This window comes from Coregonus clupeaformis, unplaced genomic scaffold (assembly GCF_020615455.1).
Source record: "Coregonus clupeaformis isolate EN_2021a unplaced genomic scaffold, ASM2061545v1 scaf0006, whole genome shotgun sequence".
Taxonomy (NCBI): Eukaryota; Metazoa; Chordata; class Actinopteri; order Salmoniformes; family Salmonidae; genus Coregonus; species Coregonus clupeaformis.
In genome coordinates this window covers 1,517,080-1,540,608 of record NW_025533461.1, presented here as the reverse complement: position 1 = coordinate 1,540,608, position 23,529 = coordinate 1,517,080, and the positions used below count along the sequence as shown (strand labels likewise).

Here is a 23,529-nt window from a genome sequence, read left to right as displayed (position 1 = left end):
CACTTTTATTGGACAGCACAGACACGGCACTGACTCAAATCTAACAAAAAATGCAGATTCCATTAAGACACATTTTCACCAAAAATGGACAAGTACTTGAAGCAGATTGTATTGAAACTGTCTCTGTGCCTTCTTCTGCAGAGTTCTTCTTCTTCTGCAGAGTTCTTCTTCTTCTGCAGAGTTCTTCTTCTTCTTCAGAGTTCTTCTTCTTCTGCAGAGTTCTTCTTCTTCTGCAGAGTTCTTCTTCTTCTGCAGAGTTCTTCTTCTTCTGCAGAGTTATTCTCCTTCTGCAGAGTTATTTGAATGAATAATCAATATTTACAGAGCTGCAATGCTTTCTGTCTTTTCACAGAATAGGAAGGATGGTGTTATGGTCAATGACCTTATGGCACTTCTTGTAGAGTCGGAAGGATGGTGTTATGGTCTGATAGTGTACAAACATATTTAGGCGGACAATAAATAAGCATTATATTTACAAAATGATACAAATTTAAGGTACCATATTGAGGTCACTCAAAACATTCAAGCACACATTACAAGTTAAAGCAGCACAAGAAAATACATTGAAACGCCACTCAATGCATTGTTCAGAAAACCTTTCATTACTAATGAATGTGTAGGATAGTTTTAAACACCCGTTTGAAATTCTCATTGCAGAGTGGGTATATGAACGGGTTCAAGGTAGAGTTAATATAACCGAGCCATATTGTGAACATATGTAGGTCATGATGTACACAGGTCTGGCAGAAAGCCATGACCATAAAGACTATGAAGTAGGGGATCCAGCACATCATGAACCCAGCTATGATAAAGCCCAGCTGCTTGGCCGCTTTGTGCTGCTTATGGACCTGAAGGCTCTGGATACACTGCCTGGACTGGGCACAGAACTTCTGCCAGGTCTGCTTAAGAGTCACGGCGTCCGGGCTAGTACCATCACCAGTCTCTGAGTCCTCCTGGGGCGGGGGCGACGGGGGTGAATTATGGGGCCATGGTGACGGGGATAAATTCAGAGACTGGGTGAAATCGTTGTTGTACAACATGGTGGTGTATCTCTGCATGTCAGAAATCTGGGTTATCTCGCAGACGCCGGCCACAGAGTTTGGCGGCACGGCTACCTTGCAGTCGCTCACGGATACGTAGAGTTTCTGTACGTTGTTGTCGTCGTGTGTGAAGCCGAGAGGTAACGATGACAGGTTCAAAGGGTCCGAGTCCGGATCCTTCTGCTGGAAAGACGAAGAGTTGTCTTTTACAGTCGTCCTCAAACGTTTTGTCATTCTGAGCAGTGAACTGGAACGAGAGTCTTTCCCAGACTTGGGTTCCCTGGGTGCGTTGGTTTCAACTGTATCTGTGGAGTCGTACGGCTGGTCTAAAGTGTACTGATCAAAGTCAGAGTTTCTTTCCTTCTTGGAAGACTCGCAGGGGCTATTTCCTGTTTGGACTTTGTGTCTGATCCTGTTTTCCGCCACGGAATCTGTGGGATTGATAATCCTCTCCCTCTCTCTGAAGTGCTGCCTCACAGCCCTGTAGATACGTGAGTAGAACCACAGCATCAACAGAGAGGGAACGTAGAAGTTAAACACTGAAGTTAAAACCTTAAACCACGTAACAAACCGGAAATCAGTGTCACACTTATTCTCCATCTCTGGTTTGAGGTCGACCTGAGCGAAGGACCTCCACCCTAGAATAGGAATAATCCATGTCATGGACAACAGCCAGGCCCCAGAGATCATAACGCTAGCTCTCCCTCTAGTCCGGTACTTCAGGTACCTCAGCGGCTCGTGAACGGACCGATACCGATCCAGACAAAGTATAAACAGACTAAAGATGGAGGCTGTACTTGCTACATAATCCATGATGAGCCAGAACTGACAGACGACCCTCCCCAGCCTCCACTCATCCTCCAGCAGATAGACCAGGTTGAGGGGCATCACGGTGGCCCCGACGATGAGATCCGCCACGGAGAGGCTGACGATGTAGAGGTTGCCCACCGTGTGGAGGGTCCGCTCCTTCTTCACAGCGTAGAGTACCAGGATGTTCATGATGACGGTGAGCAGCGACAGGAAGCCCAGGAAGAATCCTACAATAGAATAAATTAACAGAATTAACAGAATATATACTTTGTTTAGTGGTTAGAACGGAAATCTGTCTACTTCCTTCCCCAACACCCCCAGACCCACACACACACACACACACACACACACACACACACACACACACACACACACACACACACACACACACACACACCTAGTAGGGTGTTGTGGAAGCTGTTGTGGTGCTCGACGTGGAGGGTGGTATTGGAAAGTGACGGAAGAGTCTCCTGGCTGTACGTTCTCCAGGTGCTGTTGAAGTACCTTTAGAAAAGAAACACTCAAAATCAAATCAAAGTTTATTCATCACGGGATACAGCGGGTGTAAACGGTACAGTGAAACGCTTACTTGCAAGCTCTCCTCAAGAGTCAGTCTAGTATAACATCCTCTCATGGCAATGCAATACATTTGCAACATTCCGATGCAATATATTTAATATGCAGATGTTTTGACAGCTATGCTGCCTTCGACAGGGTTTCATCTGGCAAACACTTCATGTCACATGTATACATACTGGTATGTAGAATTTCATTAGACACACAAATGTGTTGTTAAAGTACCTGTCCATGGTGATGTCAGGTGACTGAATAGACTCCACCCCTCCTTCTCTTCATCCTTCACATGATGTCAGAAGTGCTGGAAACATCAGGAGCAATCAGCCATCCTGAATCAATCCCCATCAGCCAGTACTGTATTCTCCCTGAGTCAAACCCCATCAGCCAGTACTGTATCCTCCCTGAGTCAATCCCCATCAGCCAGTACTGTATTCTCCCTGAGTCAATCCCCATCAGCCTGAACTGTATTCTCCCTGAGTCAATCCCCCAGCCTGTAATGTATCCTCCCTGAGTCAATCCCCATCAGCCAGTACTGTATCCTCCCTGAGTCAATCCCCATCAGCCAGTACTGTATCCTCCCTGAGTCAATCCCCATCAGCCTGTAATGTATCCTCCCTGAGTCAATCCCCATCAGCCAGTACTGTATCCTCCCTGAGTCAATCCCCATCAGCCAGTACTGTATCCTCCCTGAGTCAATCCCCATCAGCCAGTACTGTATCCTCCCTGAGTCAATCCCCATCAGCCAGTACTGTATCCTCCCTGAGTCAATCCCCATCAGCCAGTACTGTATCCTCCCTGAGTCAAATCCCCATCAGCCAGTACTGTACCTACAAAGTCAAAATAAATAATAACAATTATAATAACACATAATTATTTCTCTAAACATCAGACAGTTGCTGTGTCCAATATGGCATCCTATTCCCTATATAGTGCACTACGTTTGACCAGAGTCAGGGGATAGGGTGCCATTTGCATCGCAAGCAGTGAACCTAGCAGCCAGTATTTGTATTTATTATGGATCCCCATTAGTTCCTGCCAAGGCAGCAGCTACTCTTCCTGGGGTTTATTATGGATCCCCATTAGTTCCTGTCAAGGCAGCAGCTACTCTTCCTGGGGTTTATTATGGATCCCCATTAGTTCCTGTCAAGGCAGCAGCTACTCTTCCTGGGGTTTATTAAGGATCCCCATTAGTTCCTGCCAAGGCAGCAGCTACTCTTCCTGGGGTTTATTATGGATCCCCATTAGTTCCTGCCAAGGCAGCAGCTACTCTTCCTGGGGTCCAAACACATTAAGGCACTTACATCACACATAAAACAAAAGATAAAACAGTACATCATATAACATTATTACACCACCATATACAGTGCATTCAGAAAGTATTCAGACCCCTTGACTTTTTCCACATTTTGTTATGTTACAGCCTTATTCTAAATGGATTAAATTCGTTTTTCCCCCTATCAATCTACACACAATACCCCATAATGACAAAGCAAAAACTGTTTTTTAGAAATGATTGCAATAGGCAATCTAACATCTCTGGAGAGACCTGACAATAGCTGTGCAGTGACTCTCCTTATCCAACCTGACAGAGCTTGAGAGGATCTGCGGAGAAGAATGGGAGAAACTCCCCAAATACAGGTGTGCCAAGCTTGTAGCGTCATACCCAAGAAGACTCGAGGCTGTAATCGCTGCCAAAAGTGCTTCAACAAAGTACTGAGTAAAGGGTCTGAATACTTATGTAAATAATGTATTTCTGGTTTTTATTTGTAATGAATGTGCAAAAATGTCTAAAAACCTGTTTTCGCTTTGTCATTATGTGGTATTGTATGTAGATTGATGACGGGAAATAATATTTAATCCATTATAGAACAAGGCTGTAACATAACAAAATGTGGAAAACGGGAAGGGGTCTGAATACTTTCCTAATGCACTGTATCTACACTACACAATGTATAATACCACCGTAAGACAATATTACAATGTACGTGTGTGTAGAGTGTGTGTGCTAGTGCTTGTGTGTCTGTACCTGTGTGTGTGTGTGTGTACCTGTGTGTGTCTGTACCTGTGTGTTTCTGTACCTGTGTGTGTCTGTACCTGTGTGTGTCTGTACTTGTGTGTGTCTGTACCTGTGTGTGTATGTACCTGTGTGTGTCTGTACCTGTGTGTGTCTGTACCTGTGTGTTTCTGTACCTGTGTGTTTCTGTACCTGTGTGTGTGTGTACCTGTGTGTGTGTGTACCTGTGTGTTTCTGTACCTGTGTGTGTGTCTGTACCTGTGTGTGTCTGTACCTGTGTGTGTCTGTACCTGTGTGTGTGTACCTGTGTGTGTCTGTACCTGTGTGTGTCTGTACCTGTGTGTGTCTGTACCTGTGTGTGTCTGTACCTGTGTGCGTCTGTACCTGTGTGCGTCTGTACCTGTGTGCGTCTGTACCTTTGTGTGTCTCTTCACAGTCCCCGCTGTTCCATAAGGTGTATTTTTACCAGTTTAAAAAAAATCTGATTCTACTTCTTGCATCAATTACCTGATGTGGAATAGAGATGTAGTCATGGCTCTATGTAGTAATGTGCCAGTGAACCTAGCAGCCAGTGAACCTAGCAGCCAGTGAACCTAGCAGCCAGTGAACCTAGCAGCCAGTGAACCTAGCAGCCAGTGAACCTAGCAGCCAGTGAACCTAGCAGCCAGTGAACCTAGCAGCCAGTGAAACTAGCAGCCAGTGAACCTAGACCACAGGTCAGAAGGAGACCAATGAGTGGTAGCACTGTGAATGTTCAATATCAGCAAAACAAAAGTTATGGGAGAAAAAAAAAAAGTGTTTGTTATATTATAATTTCTATTTAAAGTCATCTATTCTTTGTGTGATTTAATTGGAATGCCTCCAGCACATTTACCATCATTATGTGGTTAGAGAGTTAGAACGCGTTATGCCTCTCTCACAACAGTATGGAAGCCTTGATATATGGGAACAGTGGCCTGAAATACAATAGACCTTGGCTCGTTGCTTTGGAAACAGGAAACTAATTCAATGCAGTCTATTTGTCTAAGAGATATACCATCATTTCAAGCTGAGATAATGTCAACAATTATATTGCCTTAAAAAGAGAGCCACTTTAAAACTGATCCGCTTAACAGTACATTCTGCATTGCTTGTAATTATCATTAACTCCTCACTGAACCCCCATGCACAATGTTGCATTACCCTCTCACTAAACCCCCAATGTTGCATTAACCCCTCACTAAACCCCCACTGTTGCATTAACCCCTCACTGAACCCCCACTGCTGCATTAACTTCTCACTGAACCCCCACTGTTGCATTAACCCCTCACTGAACCCCCACTGCTGCATTAACTTCTCACTGAACCCCCACTGTTGCATTACCCCTCACTGAACACCCACTGCTGCATTAACCCCTCACTGAACACCCACTGCTGCATTAAACCCTCACTGAACACCCACTGCTGCATTACCCCTCACTGAACACCCACTGCTGCATTACCCCTCACTGAATCTTCACTGTTGCACTAACCACTCACTGAACCCCCATGACCACTGTTGCATTAACCCCTCACTGAACCCCCACTGTTGCATTAAGTCCTTACTGAACCCCCACTGCTGCATGAAACCCTCACTGAACCCCCACTGTTGCATTAACCCCTCACTGAACCCCCACTATTATATTAACCCCTCACTGAACCCCCACTGTTGCATTAACCCTCACTGAACCTCCACATGGTGCATTAACCTTTCACTGAACCCCCATTTTTGCATTAACCCCTCACTGAACCCCCACTGTTGCATTAACCCCTCACTGAACCCCCACTGTTGCATTAACCTTTCACTGAACCCCCATTTTTGCATTAACCCCTCACTGAACACCTACTGCTGCATTAACCCCTCACTGAATCCTCACTGTTGCATTAACCCCTCACTGAACCCCCACTGTTGCAATAACCACTCACTGAACCCCTCACTGTTGCATTAAGTCCTTACTGAACCCCAACTGCTGCATGAAACCCTCACTGAACCCCCACTGTTGCATTAACCCCTCACTAAACCTCCATTGTTAAATTAACCCCTCACTGAACCCCCACTGTTGCATTAACCCCTCACTGAACCCCCACTGCTGCATTAAGTCCTTACTGAACCCCCACTGCTGCATGAAACCCTCACTGAACCCCCACTGTTGCATTAACCTTTCACTGAACCCCCATTTTTGCATTAACCACTCACTGAACCCCCACTGTTGCATTAACCCCTCACTGAACCCCTCACTGTTGCATTAACCCCTCACTGAACACCTACTGCTGCATTAACCCCTCACTGAATCCTCACTGTTGCATTAACCCCTCACTGAACCCCCACTGTTGCATTAACCACTCACTGAACCCCTCACTGTTGCATTAAGTCCTTACTGAACCCCCACTGCTGCATGAAACCCTCACTGAACCCCCACTGTTAAATTAACCCCTCACTGAACCCCCACTGTTGCATTAACCCCTCACTGAACCCCCACTGCTGCATTAAGTCCTTACTGAACCCCCACTGCTGCATTAAGTCCTTACTGAACCCCCACTGCTGCATTAAGTCCTTACTGAACCCCCACTGCTGCATGAAACCCTCACTGAACCCCTACTGTTGCATTAACATTTCACTGAACCCCCACTGTTGCATTAACCACTCACTGAACCCCCACTGTTGAATTAACTTCTCACTGAACCCCCACTGTTGCATTAACCCTCACTGAACACCTACTGCTGCATTAACCCCTCACTGAACACTCACTGCTGCATTACCCCTCACTGAATCCTTACTGTTGCACTAACCACTCACTGAACCCCCATGACCACTGTTGCACTAACCACTCACTGAACCCCATACCACTGTTGCATTAACCACTCACTGAACCCCCATTGTTGCATTAACCCCTCACTGAACCCCCACTGTTGCATTAACCCCTCACTGAACCCCCACTGTTGCATTAACCTTTCACTGAACCCCCATTTTTGCATTAACCCCTCACTGAACCCCCACTGTTGCATTAACCCCTCACTGAACCCCTCACTGTTGCATTAAGTCCTTACTGAACCCCCACTGCTGCATGAAACCCTCACTGAACCCCCACTGTTGCATTAACCTTTCACTGAACCCCCACTGCTGCATTAAACCCTCACTTTACCACTACTGCTGCATTAACCCTCACTGAACCTCTCACTGTTGCATTAACCCCTCAATGAACACCCACTGCTGCATTACCCCTCACTGAATCTTCACTGTTGCACTAACTACTCACTGAACCCCCATGGCCACTGTTGCACTAACCACTCACTGAACCCCCACTGTTGCATTAAACCCCTCACTGAACCCCCACTGTTGAATTAACTTCTCACTGAACCTCCACATATTGCATTAACCCCTCACTGAACCCCCACTACTGCATTAACTTTTTCACTGAACCCCCACTGTTGCATTAACCCCTCACTGAACACCTACTGCTGCATTAACCCCTCACTGAACCCCCACTGCTGTATTAACTCCTCACTGAACCCCCACTGTTGCATTAACCCTCACTGAACCCCCACTGTTGCATTAACCCCTCACTGAACCCCCACTGCTGTATTAACTCCTCACTGAACCCCCACTGTTGCATTAACCCCTCACTGAACCCCCACTGTTGCATTAACCCTCACTGAACCCCCACTGTTGCATTAACCCCTCACTGAACACCCACTGCTGCATTACTCCTCACTGAATGTTCACTGTTGCACTAACTACTCACTGAACCCCCATGGCCACTGTTGCACTAACCACTCACTGAACCCCCACTGTTGCATTAACCCCTCACTGAACCCCCACTGTTGCATTAACCCCTCACTGAACCCCCACTGTTGCATTAACCTTTCACTGAACCCCCATTTTTGCATTAACCCCTCACTGAACCCCCACTGTTGCATTAACCCCTCACTGAACCCCTCACTGTTGCATTAAGTCCTTACTGAACCCCCACTGCTGCATGAAACCCTCACTGAACCCCCACTGTTGCATTAACCTTTCACTGAACCCCCACAGCTGCATTAAACCCTCACTTTACCACTACTGCTGCATTAACCCTCACTGAACCTCTCACTGTTGCATTAACCCCTCAATGAACACCCACTGCTGCATTACCCCTCACTGAATCTTCACTGTTGCACTAACTACTCACTGAACCCCCATGGCCACTGTTGCACTAACCACTCACTGAACCCCCACTGTTGCATTAACCCCTCACTGAACCCCCACTGTTGCATTAACCTTTCACTGAACCCCCACTGCTGCATTAACCCCTCACTGAACCCCCACTGTTGCATTAACCCCTCACTGAACCCCCACTGTTGCATTAACCCCTCACTGAACCCCCACTGTTGCATTAACCCCTCACTGAACCCCCACTGTTGCATTAACCCCTCACTGAACCCCCATGCCCACTGCTGCAAAAGAGACCCAATCTAGTAGGCACATATTGTAAAATACACTGAGTATACCAAACATTAGGAACACCTTCCTTATATTGAGTTGTACCCCCCCTTTTGCCTCGTCGGGGCATGGACTCTACAAGGTGTCAAAAGCATTGGGGTCAACGTGACCCCAATGCCCACGTTGACCCCAATGCTTCCCACAGTTGACCCCAATGCCCACGTTGACCCCTATGCCCACGTTGACCCCTATGCCCATGTTGACCCCAATGCTTCCCACAGTTGAGGGCACAATTCATATTAGCAGCGCAGATATGCAGCACAGTTCTGTTCAGCGATGGGAAGGATGCCACTCCCAGCACACACAGCCTACAGCGATGGGAAGGATGCCACTCCCAGCACACACAGCCTACAGCGACGGGAAGGATGCCACTCCCAGCACACACAGCCTACAGCGACGGGAAGGATGCCACTCCCAGCACACACAGCCTACAGCGACGGGAAGGATGCCACTCCCAGCACACACAGCCTACAGCGACGGGAAGGATGCCACTCCCAGCACACACAGCCTACAGCGACGGGAAGGATGCCACTCCCAGCACACACAGCCTACAGCGATGGGAAGGATGCCACTCCCAGCACACACAGCCTACAGCGATGGGAAGGATGCCACTCCCAGCACACACAGCCTGCATCAGCTGGTGAGCTGCGGGGGAGCAGGCGATGAGTGTGGGCGGACAGACAGGCTCAGCTACGATTATACACAGGCAACTATCTTAATGTTTTGTATACTCAGTGTACATTCTAAAGTTAATCATAGCTTCAATGAAGAATCATATAAGTATCATGCCCTTTAAAGAGCCAATATGCAGTTGCTACATCCAGTATCATGCCCTTTAAAGAGCCAATATGCAGTTGCTACATCCAGTATCATGCCCTTTAAAGAGCCAATCTGCAGTTGCTACATCCAGTATCATGCCCTTTAAAGAGCCAATCTGCAGTTGCTACATCCAGTATCATGCCCTTTAAAGAGCCAATCTGCAGTTGCTACATCCAGTATCATGCCCTTTAAAGAGCCAATCTGCAGTTGCTACATCCAGTATCATGCCCTTTAAAGAGCCAATCTGCAGTTGCTACATCCAGTATCATGCCCTTTAAAGAGCCAATATGCAGTTGCTACATCCAGTATCATGCCCTTTAAAGAGCCAATCTGCAGTTGCTACATCCAGTATCATGCCCTTTAAAGAGCCAATCTGCAGTTGCTACATCCAGTATCATGCCCTTTAAAGAGCCAATCTGCAGTTGCTACATCCAGTATCATGCCCTTTAAAGAGCCAATCTGCAGTTGCTACATCCAGTATCATGCCCTTTAAAGAGCCAATCTGCAGTTGCTACATCCAGTATCATGCCCTTTAAAGAGCCAATCTGCAGTTGCTACATCCAGTATCATGCCCTTTAAAGAGCCAATCTGCAGTTGCTACATCCAGTATCATGCCCTTTAAAGAGCCAATCTGCGGTTGCTACATCCAGTATCATGCCCTTTAAAGAGCCAATCTGCAGTTGCTACATCCAGTATCATGCCCTTTAAAGAGCCAATCTGCAGTTGCTACATCCAGTATCATGCCCTTTAAAGAGCCAATCTGCAGTTGCTACATCCAGTTTTGGACTTATAAAGTAGCCCTTTCCTACGTTTACGTCATTTAGCAGACGCTCTTATCCAGAGCGACTTACCGTTAGTGCAGACATTATATTATTCATACTGGCCCCCCGTGGGAATCGAACCGTTGCAAACGCCATGCTCTACTGAGCTACATCCCTGCCAGCTAATCCCTCCCCTACCCTGGGCCAATTGTGCGCCGCCCCATGGGTCTCCCGGTCGCAGCTGGCTACGACAGAGCCTGGATTCGAACCAGGATCTCTAGTGGCACAGCTAGCACTGCGATGCATTGCCTTAGACCACTGCGCCACTCGGGAGTACAGTGACCAAACGCGCCCTCTTTGGCCTCATGGGCGGAATGTTATTAATATTTTTCATGATTTCATGATTAATATACATAATTTTTATAAAACCTTATGAAAATCCTGTGTTTCTATGTCAAACAGTGTTGTTATTTTTCAGTCTTCTGTGATGTATATAAAGTGTAATATTGGGACGCAAACTCAAAACGTAATAAATTTCTACTCTATATCTGACATGGCACAGGTATCTTCTTTTCTTTAAGCCCATAACCATGTGTGTGAGGTGTATACTTTTGTTTCAAAGTAGATTTGTTTAAGACTACCAAGAATCACTCCGTGTGACCCTGATTTAGCCCACTGCAGTAAAAGGTGAATGATACACCTGGTACACTCCCCTCTGTATGTATTTGGTCAGTGAAGCTAACATTTTAAATGTGGCTCTATACTCCAGGATTTTGGATTTGAGATCAAATGTTTCATATGAGGCGACAGTAAGTATTTGGACAAATTCACTTATAGTGTATTAAAGTAGTCAAAAGTGTTGTATTTGGTCCCATATTCCTAGCACAACAATGCATACACCAAGCTTGTGACTCTACAAACTTGTTGGATGTATTTACAACTTGTTTTGGTTGTGTTTCAGATTAGGTTTTGCCCAATAGGAAATGAATGGTGAATAATGTATTGGGTCATTTTGGGAGATACTTTTATTGTAAGTAAGAATATAAGACGTTTCTGAACATGACTACATTAATGTGGACGCTACAATGATTATGGATAATTGTGAATAATAAAAAGTGAGAATGTAACAGAGGGACAAAGGTCATACAACATGCTAACCTCCCATTATTGGTCATGGTGAGAGGTTAGCATGTTTTGTTGTAGCCTCTGTAACTTTCTCACCCTTTATTATTAATGATTCATCCATCATTTTTCTTAATCATGGCATCATCAGGATTAATTTACAAGTGTTCAGAAACATCTTATCTACTCACTCAGAAAGAAAATTACTCCAGTCATCATTCACCATTAAGTTTCCATTGGGCAAAACATAACCCAAAACACAACCAAAACATGAACCAAAACACAACCAAAACAAACTGCAAATACAGCACATCCAATTTTGTACTTTTTCTTTTTCTTTAACCTTTATTTAACTAGGCAAGTCAGAACAAATTCTTATTTACAATGAAGGCCAATGAGTGCGTAGTCACAAGCTTGATGTAGTCCAGTGGTCCCCAACCTTTCTTGAGTCAAGAACACTTTCTGAGTCAAAATGCAAGCCGAGATCTAACGCTCAGATAAAAAAAAAAAAAAAAAACATGACTTAAAAAAACGTAAGTCTATGCAACATGAACCAATTAAAAACAGTTCTGTAGCAATGAGGTTTGTGTATAACAACAGGAAGTAGAGGAGTTGAGGATGCTGCAGCATCCACTGATAAATCAGAAAAATAAAACATTAGAATATTCACCCCCACAAAATGATTGCATTGGGCCTTTATTACTCCTGTGTGAGTGGACAGAAAGTCAACAGCAGCATCACCCCCACCCCCACCCCCTCAGCACCCCCCACCCCTGGATAACTTCCCGCAGCCATGGGTTTGTGCAATACATTATCACTGACTATTAGCTACGCTTGAATTGCCCTGCCCGAATTGTTCTTCTTAGAGCATTTTGAAATGATCTTTTAGGTATATGATCATGTGTTGTTGTTACTTGTACAGCTGAGTGAGAAGAAGAATTGGCTTTTTTTTTTTACTGGACTGTTGGTCAGTCTGAGGGGGGAGAGAGCAGTGGTGAGGCTGACTCTCACCCGACTCACCGTCGCTCCTCTCACCGTCCCTCCTCTCTCCCTCCCTCCACTGAGAAAAGAGGACACAGTCTTCCAGCTAATGGTGAAACAAGTCACACTGCATTATTTCTGCCTCATGCACCAATTCATGTTGTCACGCCTATGACCAGAGAAAGTGAAATATTCCGGTAGGCCATAGGTGCACTTGATTTGCTCTCTGGGACTGCCGGTTAGGCAGAGTTCTACCTTCAGACACATGAAATGGTTAAAAATTGGAAAACTTTGCCTTCCCGGCACTAGGGCTGCTGAATCAAGTGCACCTACTGCCAACAGCGTGAAACGAACACAAAAAATTGGAACGGAACGGAAGGCTTTCCTCTCAATCTTAAATAAGCATGCCCTATTAAAAAAAATCAGAACTAAGAACAGATATAGTCCCTGGTTCTCCTCAGACTTGACTGCCCTTGACCAGCACAAAAACATCCTGTGGCATACTGCATTAGCATCGAACAGCCCCGCGATATGCAACTTTTCAGGGAAGTCAGGAACCAATATACACAAGCAGTTAGGAAAGCAAAGGCTAGCTTTTTCAAACAGAAATGTGCATCCTGTAGCACTAACTCCAAAAAGTTTTGGGACACTGTAAAGTCTATGGAGAATAAGAGCACCTCCTCCCAACTGCCCACTGCACTGAGGCTAGGAAACACTGTCACCACCGATAAATCTACAATAATCGAGAATTTCAACAAGCATGTTGCTACGGCTGGCCATGCTTTCCACCTGGCTACCACTACCCCGGCCACAAGCTCCCTCCGCTGCAACTTGCCCATGCGTTAACAAACCTCTATACAACACTCCTTCCATAGCCTCCAACTGCTCTTAAACACTAGTAAAACTAAATGCATGCTCTTCAACCGAACTCTGCTTGCACCCACCCACCTGACTAGAATCACTACTCTCGGCGGGTCTGACCTAGAGTATGTGGACAACTACAAATACCTAGGTGTCTGGTTAGACTGTAAACTCTCCTTCCAGACTCACATTAAGCATCTCCAATCAAAAGTTAGATCTACAATTGGCTTCCTATTTCGCAACAAAGCCTCCTTCACTCATGCTGCCAAACATGCCCTCGTAAAACTGACTATCCTACCGATCCTTGACTTCGGCGATGTCATTTACAAAATAGCATCCAACACTCTACTCAGCAAATTGGATGTAGTCTATCACAGTGCCATCCGTTTTGTCACCAAAGCCCCATATACTACCCATCATTGTGTCCTGTACGCTCTTGTTGGCTGGCCCTCACTACGTATTCGTCGCCAAACCCACTGGCTCCAGGTCATCTATAAATCACTGCTAGGCAAATCCCTGTCTTATCTTAGCTCACTGGTCACCATAGCAACACCCACCCGTAGTCTGCGCTCCAGCAGGTATATCTCACTGGTCATCCCCAAAGCCAACACCTCCTTTGGCCGCCATTCCTTCCAGTTCTCTGCTGCCAATGACTGGAACGAACTGCAAAAATCTCTGAAGCTGGAGACTCTTATCTCCCTCACTAACTTTAAGCGTCAGTTGTCAGAGCAGCTTACCGATCACTGCACCTGTACACAGCCATTATGAAATTAGCCCACCCATCTACCTCATCCCATATTGTTATTTATTTTGCTAATTTGCACCCTAGTATCTCTATTTGCACATCATCTTTTGCACATCTATCATTCCAGTGTTAATACGAAATTTTAACTATTTTGCGCTATGGCCTTTTTATTGACTTACCTCCATAACTTACTACATTTGCACACACTGTATATAGATTTTCAGTTGTATTTTTGACTGTACGTTTTGTTTATTCCATATGTAACTCTGTGTTGTTGTTTTTATCACACTGCTTTGCTTTATCTTGGCCAGGTCGCAGTTGTAAATGAGAACTTGTTCTCAACTGGCTTACCTGGTTAAACCAAAGGTGAAATAAAATAAAAAATAAAAATTGTTGGGTTTTTTACAGAAATGTTTGGTGATCGACTAGGAACGTCTTGGAGTTCGACCAGTCGATCGTGATCGACCGGTTGGTGACCACTGATGTAGTCATTGTTGTGCTAGGAATATGGGACCAAATACATAACTTTTGACTACTTTAATACACTATAAGTGAATTTGTCAAAATAGAGGGGACTAGGTACATTAAGTCCTTTCATTTCTAAATTGCAAAACAGATATGTATGTAAATACCCTCAAATAAAAGGTGACATTCTGTACTGTCACCTCATATGAAACATTTGATCTCAAATCCAAAATGCTGGAGTATAGAGTGCTCAGTCCCCTCCTGTACTCTCTGTTCACCCATGACTGCATGGCCAGGCACGACTCCAACACCATCATTAAGTTTGCCGACGACACAACAGTGGTAGGCCTGATCACCGACAACGATGAGACAGCCTATAGGGAGGAGGTCAGAGATCTGGCCGTGTGGTGCCAGGACAACAACCTCTCCCTCAACGTGACCAAGACAAAGGAGATGATTGTGGACTACAGGAAAAAAAAGAGGACTGAGCACGCCCCCATTCTCATCGACGGGGCTGTAGTGGAACAGGTTGAGAGCTTCAAGTTCGTTGGTGTCCACATCACCAACGAACTATCATGGTCCAAACACACCAAGACAGTCGTGAAGAGGGCACGACAAAGCCTATTCCCCCTCAGGAGACTAAAAAGATTTGGCATGGGTCCTCAGATCCTCAAAAAATTCTACAGCTGCACCATCGAGAGCATCCTGACTGGTTGCATCACCGCCTGGTATGGCAACTGCTTGGCCTCTGACCGCAAGGCACTACAGAGGGTAGTGCGTACGGCCCAGTACATCACTGGGGCAAAGCTCCCTGCCATCCAGGACCTCTATACCAGGCGGTGTCAGAGGAAGGCCCTCAAAATTGTCAAAGACTCCAGCCACCCTAGTCATAGACTGTTCTCTCTGCTACCGCACGGCAAGCGGTACCGGAGTGCCAAGTCTAGGGTCCAAAAGACTTCTCAACAGCTTCTACCCCCAAGCCATAAGACTCCTGAACAGCTAATCATGGCTACCCGGACTATTTGCACTGCCCCCCACCCCATCCTTTTTACGCTGCTGCTACTCTGTTAAGTAAGTATTTATGCATAGTCACTTTAACTCTACCCACATGTACATATTACCTCAACTACCTCAACTAGCCGGTGCCCCCCGCACATTGACTCTGCAACGGTACCCCCCTGTATATATAGCCTCCCCTACTGTCACTTTATTTTACTTCTGCTCTTTTTTCTCAACACTTTTTTGTTGTTGTTTTATTCTTACTTTTTTTGTTTAAAATAAATGCACTGTTGGTTAAGGGCTGTAAGTAAGCATTTCACTGTAATGTCTGCACCTGTTGTATTCGGCGCATGTGACCAATAAAATTTGATTTGATTTGATTTGATTTAAAATGTTAGCTTCACTGTCCAAATACATACAGAGGGGGAGTGAATATCCATTGATTTTTGAAGAATAAAACTTAGAAATGCCTCATGAGCAACCCATCAGAAGCCAAAATATAAGCTTGTTTTACTCCAATGTTTGTTAACATTGTAAACACGGTTAACATGGTTAAAACAATTTTAAAAAACAATAATTTTGATATCCTGGATGGTCAGTCCTAGCATCCATAGCTCTGTCTATGAATTTGAGAGTGGTTACATATCTAAAGCCCCATCCCCCAGATTTTTACCAAAACAGGGGTGGGGTTACGGCTTTGTTATTGTTTCACCTATGAATTGAAAGGTCGCTGGTTCTAATCCCCGAGCCAACTAGGTGAAAAATCTGTCGATGTGCCCTTGAGCAAGGCACTTAACCCTAATTGCTCCTGTAAGTCGCTCTGGATAAGAGCGTCCGCTAAATAATGTAAATGTGATGTAAATGAATTGGTCCGTTAAAAGTAAATGCCCCATTACTTGTAGGTCTATTTGTTTTTGACCTCTAACTGAACCCAGCACACCCAGACTCACCTCTTTATTGACCACATAATGCTGGGTTTGAGTCCAATCCAGCTCTATCATACTATACACAGCACATAGATAAAGACAGCCGAAAGAGTTAAGCTGCCAGTGACATTGTTTGCACTGCCGCCGTTCAAACTCCACGAGCACAAAGACAGTAAAACAATTCACTGTACAATGCGTCAAGAGCAAAATCCGGATTAAGAGGGTGAGGAGGATTTTAGCTTTTTCTGACACTGGTACCAACTTCTTTCTTTCTATACTTATTTCAAGGCTTGTTTGACAAAGGACACATCAGTTAAGATAATGTCACACCTTGTCTGTTTTTCTCATGTCGATGAAAACTAAAGAATGGTAATGATGAATCACACAGTAAGCACTGAACTGAATGCCCAAGCATCGCCCCAAGGTTCCGGAAATTTCCTTGACATAATATTCCATCTCCTGGTACCTTCTGGTAACAGAACTGTAGGCTACATGTCTGTATTGAAACCTTTATACAGAGATCCCAATGATCACAGTGGATTAACATGGAAAGCAGCAATTAAATAAATATTTGATTTTCGTTTTTTTTTTTTTTACTAACAAAATGCATCTTCCATATTCTGTGGTTTTGGTGACCAGAACAGCACAACCAATAGCATATTAGTTACCAACAACTATAATATGATTTTATAATGCAAATTAAGGGTATTGTCAAATGATTTTTTTATAATGATTTATTTGCAGGAATCCCAAGACTTATCTGAGCAATTACCACCTATAAAAGACAGAAATGACTTGTTTCTTCACCAAGCTGGATCCACAGACAGGCTATCACAACTTTTTTGTTACATTTCCTTACATATGGCTTTTTGTATGTGAAATTGGCAGACATTACGAGCAATTACTAATTATTATTTTTTTACGAAACATTTACACTGGGCATGCCAAGTAAGTGCTCAACAAAAGTTTTTACTCACCTCGATGATATAACGTTCGTAATTCTCGGATGAAATCTACAAATCTTAAACCCTGGATTTTGTGAAATACACGGTTTACTAGTTCTCCACCAGCACCCAGATAAGTGAGGACATCTTGCGCGTGGAGCTTCTCAGCCAGCAACACCCACCTTCTTCATCTGGACTCAGTCAGAGCGGAAAGGCGTCATGTCAGCTGAACCTAGGGTATGGCAAACTGACGCTCATCTGTTGAGTGGAACAAACTACCACAGCTGCCTAACTTGCTGCTGAAAATTTTTTTTTTCACGTTTTTTTAATTGTATGTACTGTGTGTTTTTACTGTGTGTGTTTTTTTAAACTGGCAAATAAAATCAATCAATCAGTCCATAGGTGACTTAACATTCTACAAACAGGTCATACAGCAATTAGCTGCTAAGCACTAGCTCAGCACCAGCGTCAAAAACTCTAATTTAGTTTCATGTCAAGTCAAACAGCAGTTACCAAGACATCTATTACAGCCATCCTCCACTTTTGCACTGTTTTGAGAGAAAAGTCGCCTGTTCAGTTGCAGCTGCATCCATGTGCTCCAACCATACCTGGGGTGCTCTCAGCCAGCTGGGCAAATAGCCTGCCAGTCAGCTCTGAGCCATCTGCATGGTTCTGGAGACAAGCCGCTAATCCAGATAAACTGCATTTGCCTTTTGATCGGGATTGGAATGATTTTAGCAGCCTATATTTAAAATGGTTAGTGTTTCTGTAGGGGGTGGCAACTGCCGTACTCTGCCATACCCAATTGATGCCCATGTCAGAGCGCGCTGAAGGTGTCTCGTCACATTTCGACACTTTCTTGCGTCTTCTACCATACACAGCCTAGCCCATACAGTGGCTGAAACAATAATCCAATATTGTGTGAACGTGTTAGCGGCGGGTAGCTTAGCGGTTAAGAGCGTTGTACCAGTAAACGAAAGGTCGCTGATTTCTAATCCCAGAGCCGACTAGGTGAATGATCTGTCGATGTGCCCTTGAGCAAGGCACTTAACCCTAATTGCTCCTGTAAGTCACTCTGGATAAGAGCGTCTGCTAAATTACTTAAATGTATTGTAATATCTCCTGTCTGTCCTTTCAGCAGGATGGACCCGAGCTAGCAGGATATACAGTATTTCCCTTTATTCTTTGGAAACTACAAAATATGACTTGGTGCACTGGTTGATCTATTTGATCACAATATTATTTTGTTATTATCAAACAGAGACCAACATCTCCTGCCTTGGGAAAAAATTGTCAAATATCAGCACCATCCCTGTAAATTAACAATAGAACGTTATTATTGACACAGGGTGGAAACCAGATGAGATAATTTCCCATTTGTACTTTAACTATTTGCACATCATTACAACACTGTATATAGACATAATATGACATTTGAAATGTCTTTATTCTTTTGGAACTTCTGAGTGTAATGCTTACTGTTAATATTTATTGTTTATTTCACTTTTGTTTATTATCTATTTCACTTGCTTTGGCAATGTTAACATACGTTTCCCATGCCAATAAAGCCCTTAAATTGAAATGTAATTGAATTGATATTACATTTCAGTGTTTCCCAACAGCTTTCCACAGTCCCTTACCGAAAAAAATAGGCTTCTGGCAAACAGTTGTGGAAAATCTTTGGCCAATTTGCTGTAAATGTCCTGCAAGCTTATATTTTCACATGCAAATTTGTTTTGTGGCAAACTGTTGCAGCGAATTTGCAGCGACTGGCAAAAAATTCTGGGAAGCTTGTGGCAAACAGTCTACTCTTTGCAGCAAATTTGCTTTGTGTATTAACAACATTGAAATGTCTTATCTACGTAAACCAAATCACATATAACTTGCTTCTCACAGAGAAAACTAAACTAAGCATACTTAATGTACTAACTATACTAAACAACATGTATTCAATGTCTTAAGAGATACAAAAAAAAAAAAAATCAAATAAAACGTTCTTGTCTCACAATGAAAACATTATGCTGAGTGCTACAATATTAACCTTGAAATAATCAGCATGCGAATGAAGAAAAAAGCTAATACTGAATATTTCCCATGTAAATTGTTTATTGAATCTTTCTATGTAGCTACAACATTTACATGAGAAAAAATTTGAACACTATGGGGATGTTGACCTTAGGATATGTTTAAATGGGCAACTACATAATGTACATGAGCCAAGTGATAACTGAGCAATGAGCTTATGGAAGTTGAAAAGCTAATGAAAAAAAAATGAAATAATTAAAACAACCTAAACTAAACCAAACCCAGTTCAGAACTATTGTCTTTTTGAGTGAACTTTGGAGATGGTGGCCCTGTGGAAGTCCTTGGTCCAAAGCTTGTTGAATGCACTGAAACAATCAGACAACCAATCAGACAACACTAAACAAACACAACACTAATAAAAGGCTTAGTGAAAACACCTTCAAAATTAGACTCGGCAGCTAATGGCCGGGTTTGACTTTAGAACAAAGGGATCAGCTGTTAAAAAGTTGCCTTGGTGTTGTCATGCTTCTCACTCCTCAGAGGTCAGTGTGTGGGAGAAGTCAGACTCACTCCTCAGAGGTCAGTGTGTGGGAGAAGTCAGACTCACTCCTCAGAGGTCAGTGTGTGGGAGAAGTCAGACTCACTCCTCAGAGGTCAGGATGATAGTTTCCCACTAGTAATGACCAGCCAATCAAGATTATTTTTCCCAGTCGTATGAGGTAAAAACCACCTTGCCACTTGGTTATGAATGCAGGGTTAGGCCTAATAAATCGACCTTTTAAATGTGTGGCCATCTGTTCCTAGAGAGCCACAGTATGAACGTTTTTTCTCCGGCCTCAACACAATTGTTTCAAACTAATCGACTAATTATGATCTTCAATCTAGACCGGGGACGTCATGATCAAGAGACAGTTGTTTAGTAGTTCTAATTTATTTCTGATTTGGGTGGAAGAAAAGCAACATAAACATTTAGTTATGTCTAATATGCAAATTCATATTATTTTTCCAAAATTAATTATTGTTAACTTACAGTGCCTTGCAAAAGTATTCATCCCCCTTGGCGTTTTTCCTATTTTGTTGCATTACAACCTGTAATTTAAATGGATTTTTATTTGGATTTCATGTAATGGACATACACAAAATAGTCCAAATTGGTGAAGTGAAATTGAACAAGTGAAACTTTTTTTTCCCCTCTGAGTAACGGAAAAGTGGTGCGTGCATATGTATTCACCCCCTTTGCTATGAAGCCCCTAAATAAGATCTGGTGCAACCAATTACCTTCAGAAGTCACATAATTAGTTAAATAAAGTCCACCTGTGTGTCACATGATCTGTCACATGATCTCAGTATATATATATATGCACCTGTTCTGAAAGGCCCCAGAGTCTGCAACACCACTAAGCAAGTGGCACCACCAAGCAAGTGGCACCATGAAGACCAAGGATCTCTCCAAGCAGGTCAGGGACAAAGTTGTGGAGAAGTACAGATCAGGGTTGGGTTATAAAATAATATCTGAAACTTTGAACATCCCACGGAGCACCATTAAATCCATTATTAAAAAATTGAAAGAATATGGCACCACAACAAACCTGCCAAGAGAGGGCCGCCCACCAAAACTCACGGACCAGGCAAGGAGGGCATTAATCAAAGAGGCAACAAAGAGACCAAAGATAACCCTGAAGGAGCTGCAAAGCTCCACTGCGGAGATTGGAGTATCTGTCCATAGGACCACTTTAAGCCATACACTCCACAGAGCTGGGCTTTACGGAAGAGTGGCCAGAAAAAAACCATTGCTTAAAGAAAAAAGTAAGCAAACACGTTTGCTGTTCCCCAAAAGCCATGTGGGAGACTCCCCAACAATATGGAAGAAGGTACTCTGGTAAGATGAGACTAATATTGAGCTTTTTGGCCATCAAGGAAAACGCTATGTCTGGCGCAAACCCAACACCTCTCATCACCCCGGGAACACCATGATATGTAGGCTACCTTTCATGTGGACCCCAGGAAGAGTAGCTGCTGCTTTTGCAACAGCTTATGGGGATCCTAATAAAATACCAAATACCAAAAATACAAATTCACTATAATTGTAGGCCAACTCTGTATTTGTTTAATTTAGGTTAGACCAATTATGTATCAAATATATATTAAATCTGTTTTTTATATGTTTTTCTGCCATGCATAATATGCTTATTATTTTCTTTCAGGTTTTTTTTGGGGGGGGGGGCTTGGGCTCATATATATGCATAAGCTCTAAAAATGCATATAGGTGTTTTGAATTAATCATCCCATTTCGTTGTGTTTGGCTTTGAAACAACATCCCCAACGACCGTGTTTTACACTCAGTTTCAACCCTGCTGTTGATCTTCTCTCTTCAAATTGATCAATCACAGCGAGGTGAGTTTTTTAAAAGCACGATACTGTTTTGATAAGTGTTTTGATGTGATTTTTGATTGCATTCGCCTTCATGTCAGAGTGGTTAGAGGGACAACAGAGCCCTGAGTACCAGGAGCCATCAGGACCTCATGACTGTTAACGAGTTGGTTACCACCAACGTGTGTCCAGAACGCATAAGAGGAGATTACCGCATGACTCCCAGTGCGGCGGTAACATGGTCAGCGCTACATGGGGAATAGGGTGCCGTTTGGGGATTAGACGCAATGCCTCTTCCATCCACAGCTAATGATCTCTACCTGCTGTGGTCGATACCTATAATGAGCTGTTAACTGAGTGACATTTATCTGAAGGTCTCAGCCTCCCCTCACAGTGAGCCGCAGCCTGGGAAGGAAGACACAGCTATTACCATAATGTTGTTGACACCATAGATATAGAGCTGATAGATGTTATATGCCATTTGGAGGAAGCTATTTAATCAAAGCGGGAATAGTCATGCATTTTCTACGAACGGGTGGTCCCTGGAATCAATGTGGAATTGATGTTATTATGTTGTGAGTATGAGACTGTTCTGGTGGAATAGCATAATGCTGTCTACAGACACCTTCATATTCTCCAGGACACGGGGAGGCCTGAGATGATGACATGTTCTGAACTCAACGTCAACTCATCACCTTACTGCCTTTGCTGCTCAACTGGATGAGTTTAATGGACAGGCAGTTGGACTAGAATAAACAGACAGTTGGACTAGAATGGACAGGCAGTTGGACTAGAATGGACAGACAGTTGGACTAGAATGGACAGGCAGTTGGACTAGAATGGACAAGCAGTTGGACTAGAATGGACAAGCAGTTGGACTAGAATGGACAGGCAGTTGGACTATAATGGACAGACAGTTGGACTAGAATGGACAGACAGTTGGACTAGAATGGACAGGCAGTTGGACTAGAATGGACAGGCAGTTGGACTAGAATGGACAGACAGTTGGACTAGAATGGACAGGCAGTTGGACTATAATGGACAGGCAGTTGGACTATAATGGACAGGCAGTTGGACTAGAATGGACAGGCAGTTGGACTAGAATGGACAGACAGTTGGACTAGAATGGACAGGCAGTTGGACTAGAATGGACAGACAGTTGGACTAGAATGGACAGGCAGTTGGACTAGAATGGACAAGCAGTTGGACTAGAATGGACAAGCAGTTGGACTAGAATGGACAGGCAGTTGGACTATAATGGACAGACAGTTGGACTAGAATGGACAGACAGCTGGACTAGAATGGACAGGCAGTTGGACTAGAATGGACAGGCAGTTGGACTAGAATGGACAGACAGTTGGACTAGAATGGACAAGCAGTTGGACTAGAATGGACAAGCAGTTGGACTAGAATGGACAGGCAGTTGGACTATAATGGACAGACAGTTGGACTAGAATGGACAGACAGCTGGACTAGAATGGACAGGCAGTTGGACTAGAATGGACAGGCAGTTGGACTAGAATGGACAGACAGTTGGACTAGAATGGACAGGCAGTTGGACTATAATGGACAGG

At 44.0% G+C, this 23,529-nt stretch overlaps 1 protein-coding gene across 1 annotated transcript; it reads right to left on the bottom strand.

Moving 5' to 3' along the window:
- Positions 1–233: 233 nt before the first annotated feature.
- LOC121575766 (histamine H1 receptor-like) lies at positions 234–2,723 on the bottom strand. Its single transcript, XM_041889062.2, has 3 exons — positions 2,652–2,723; positions 2,248–2,354; positions 234–2,077 (listed from the first exon to the last, which is right to left on the bottom strand). Exons 1-3 carry the CDS (start codon positions 2,657–2,659, stop codon positions 606–608), a joined length of 1,587 nt encoding a protein of 528 aa, XP_041744996.2. The 5' UTR covers positions 2,660–2,723; the 3' UTR covers positions 234–605.
- Between the last annotated feature and the right edge of the window lie 20,806 nt (positions 2,724–23,529).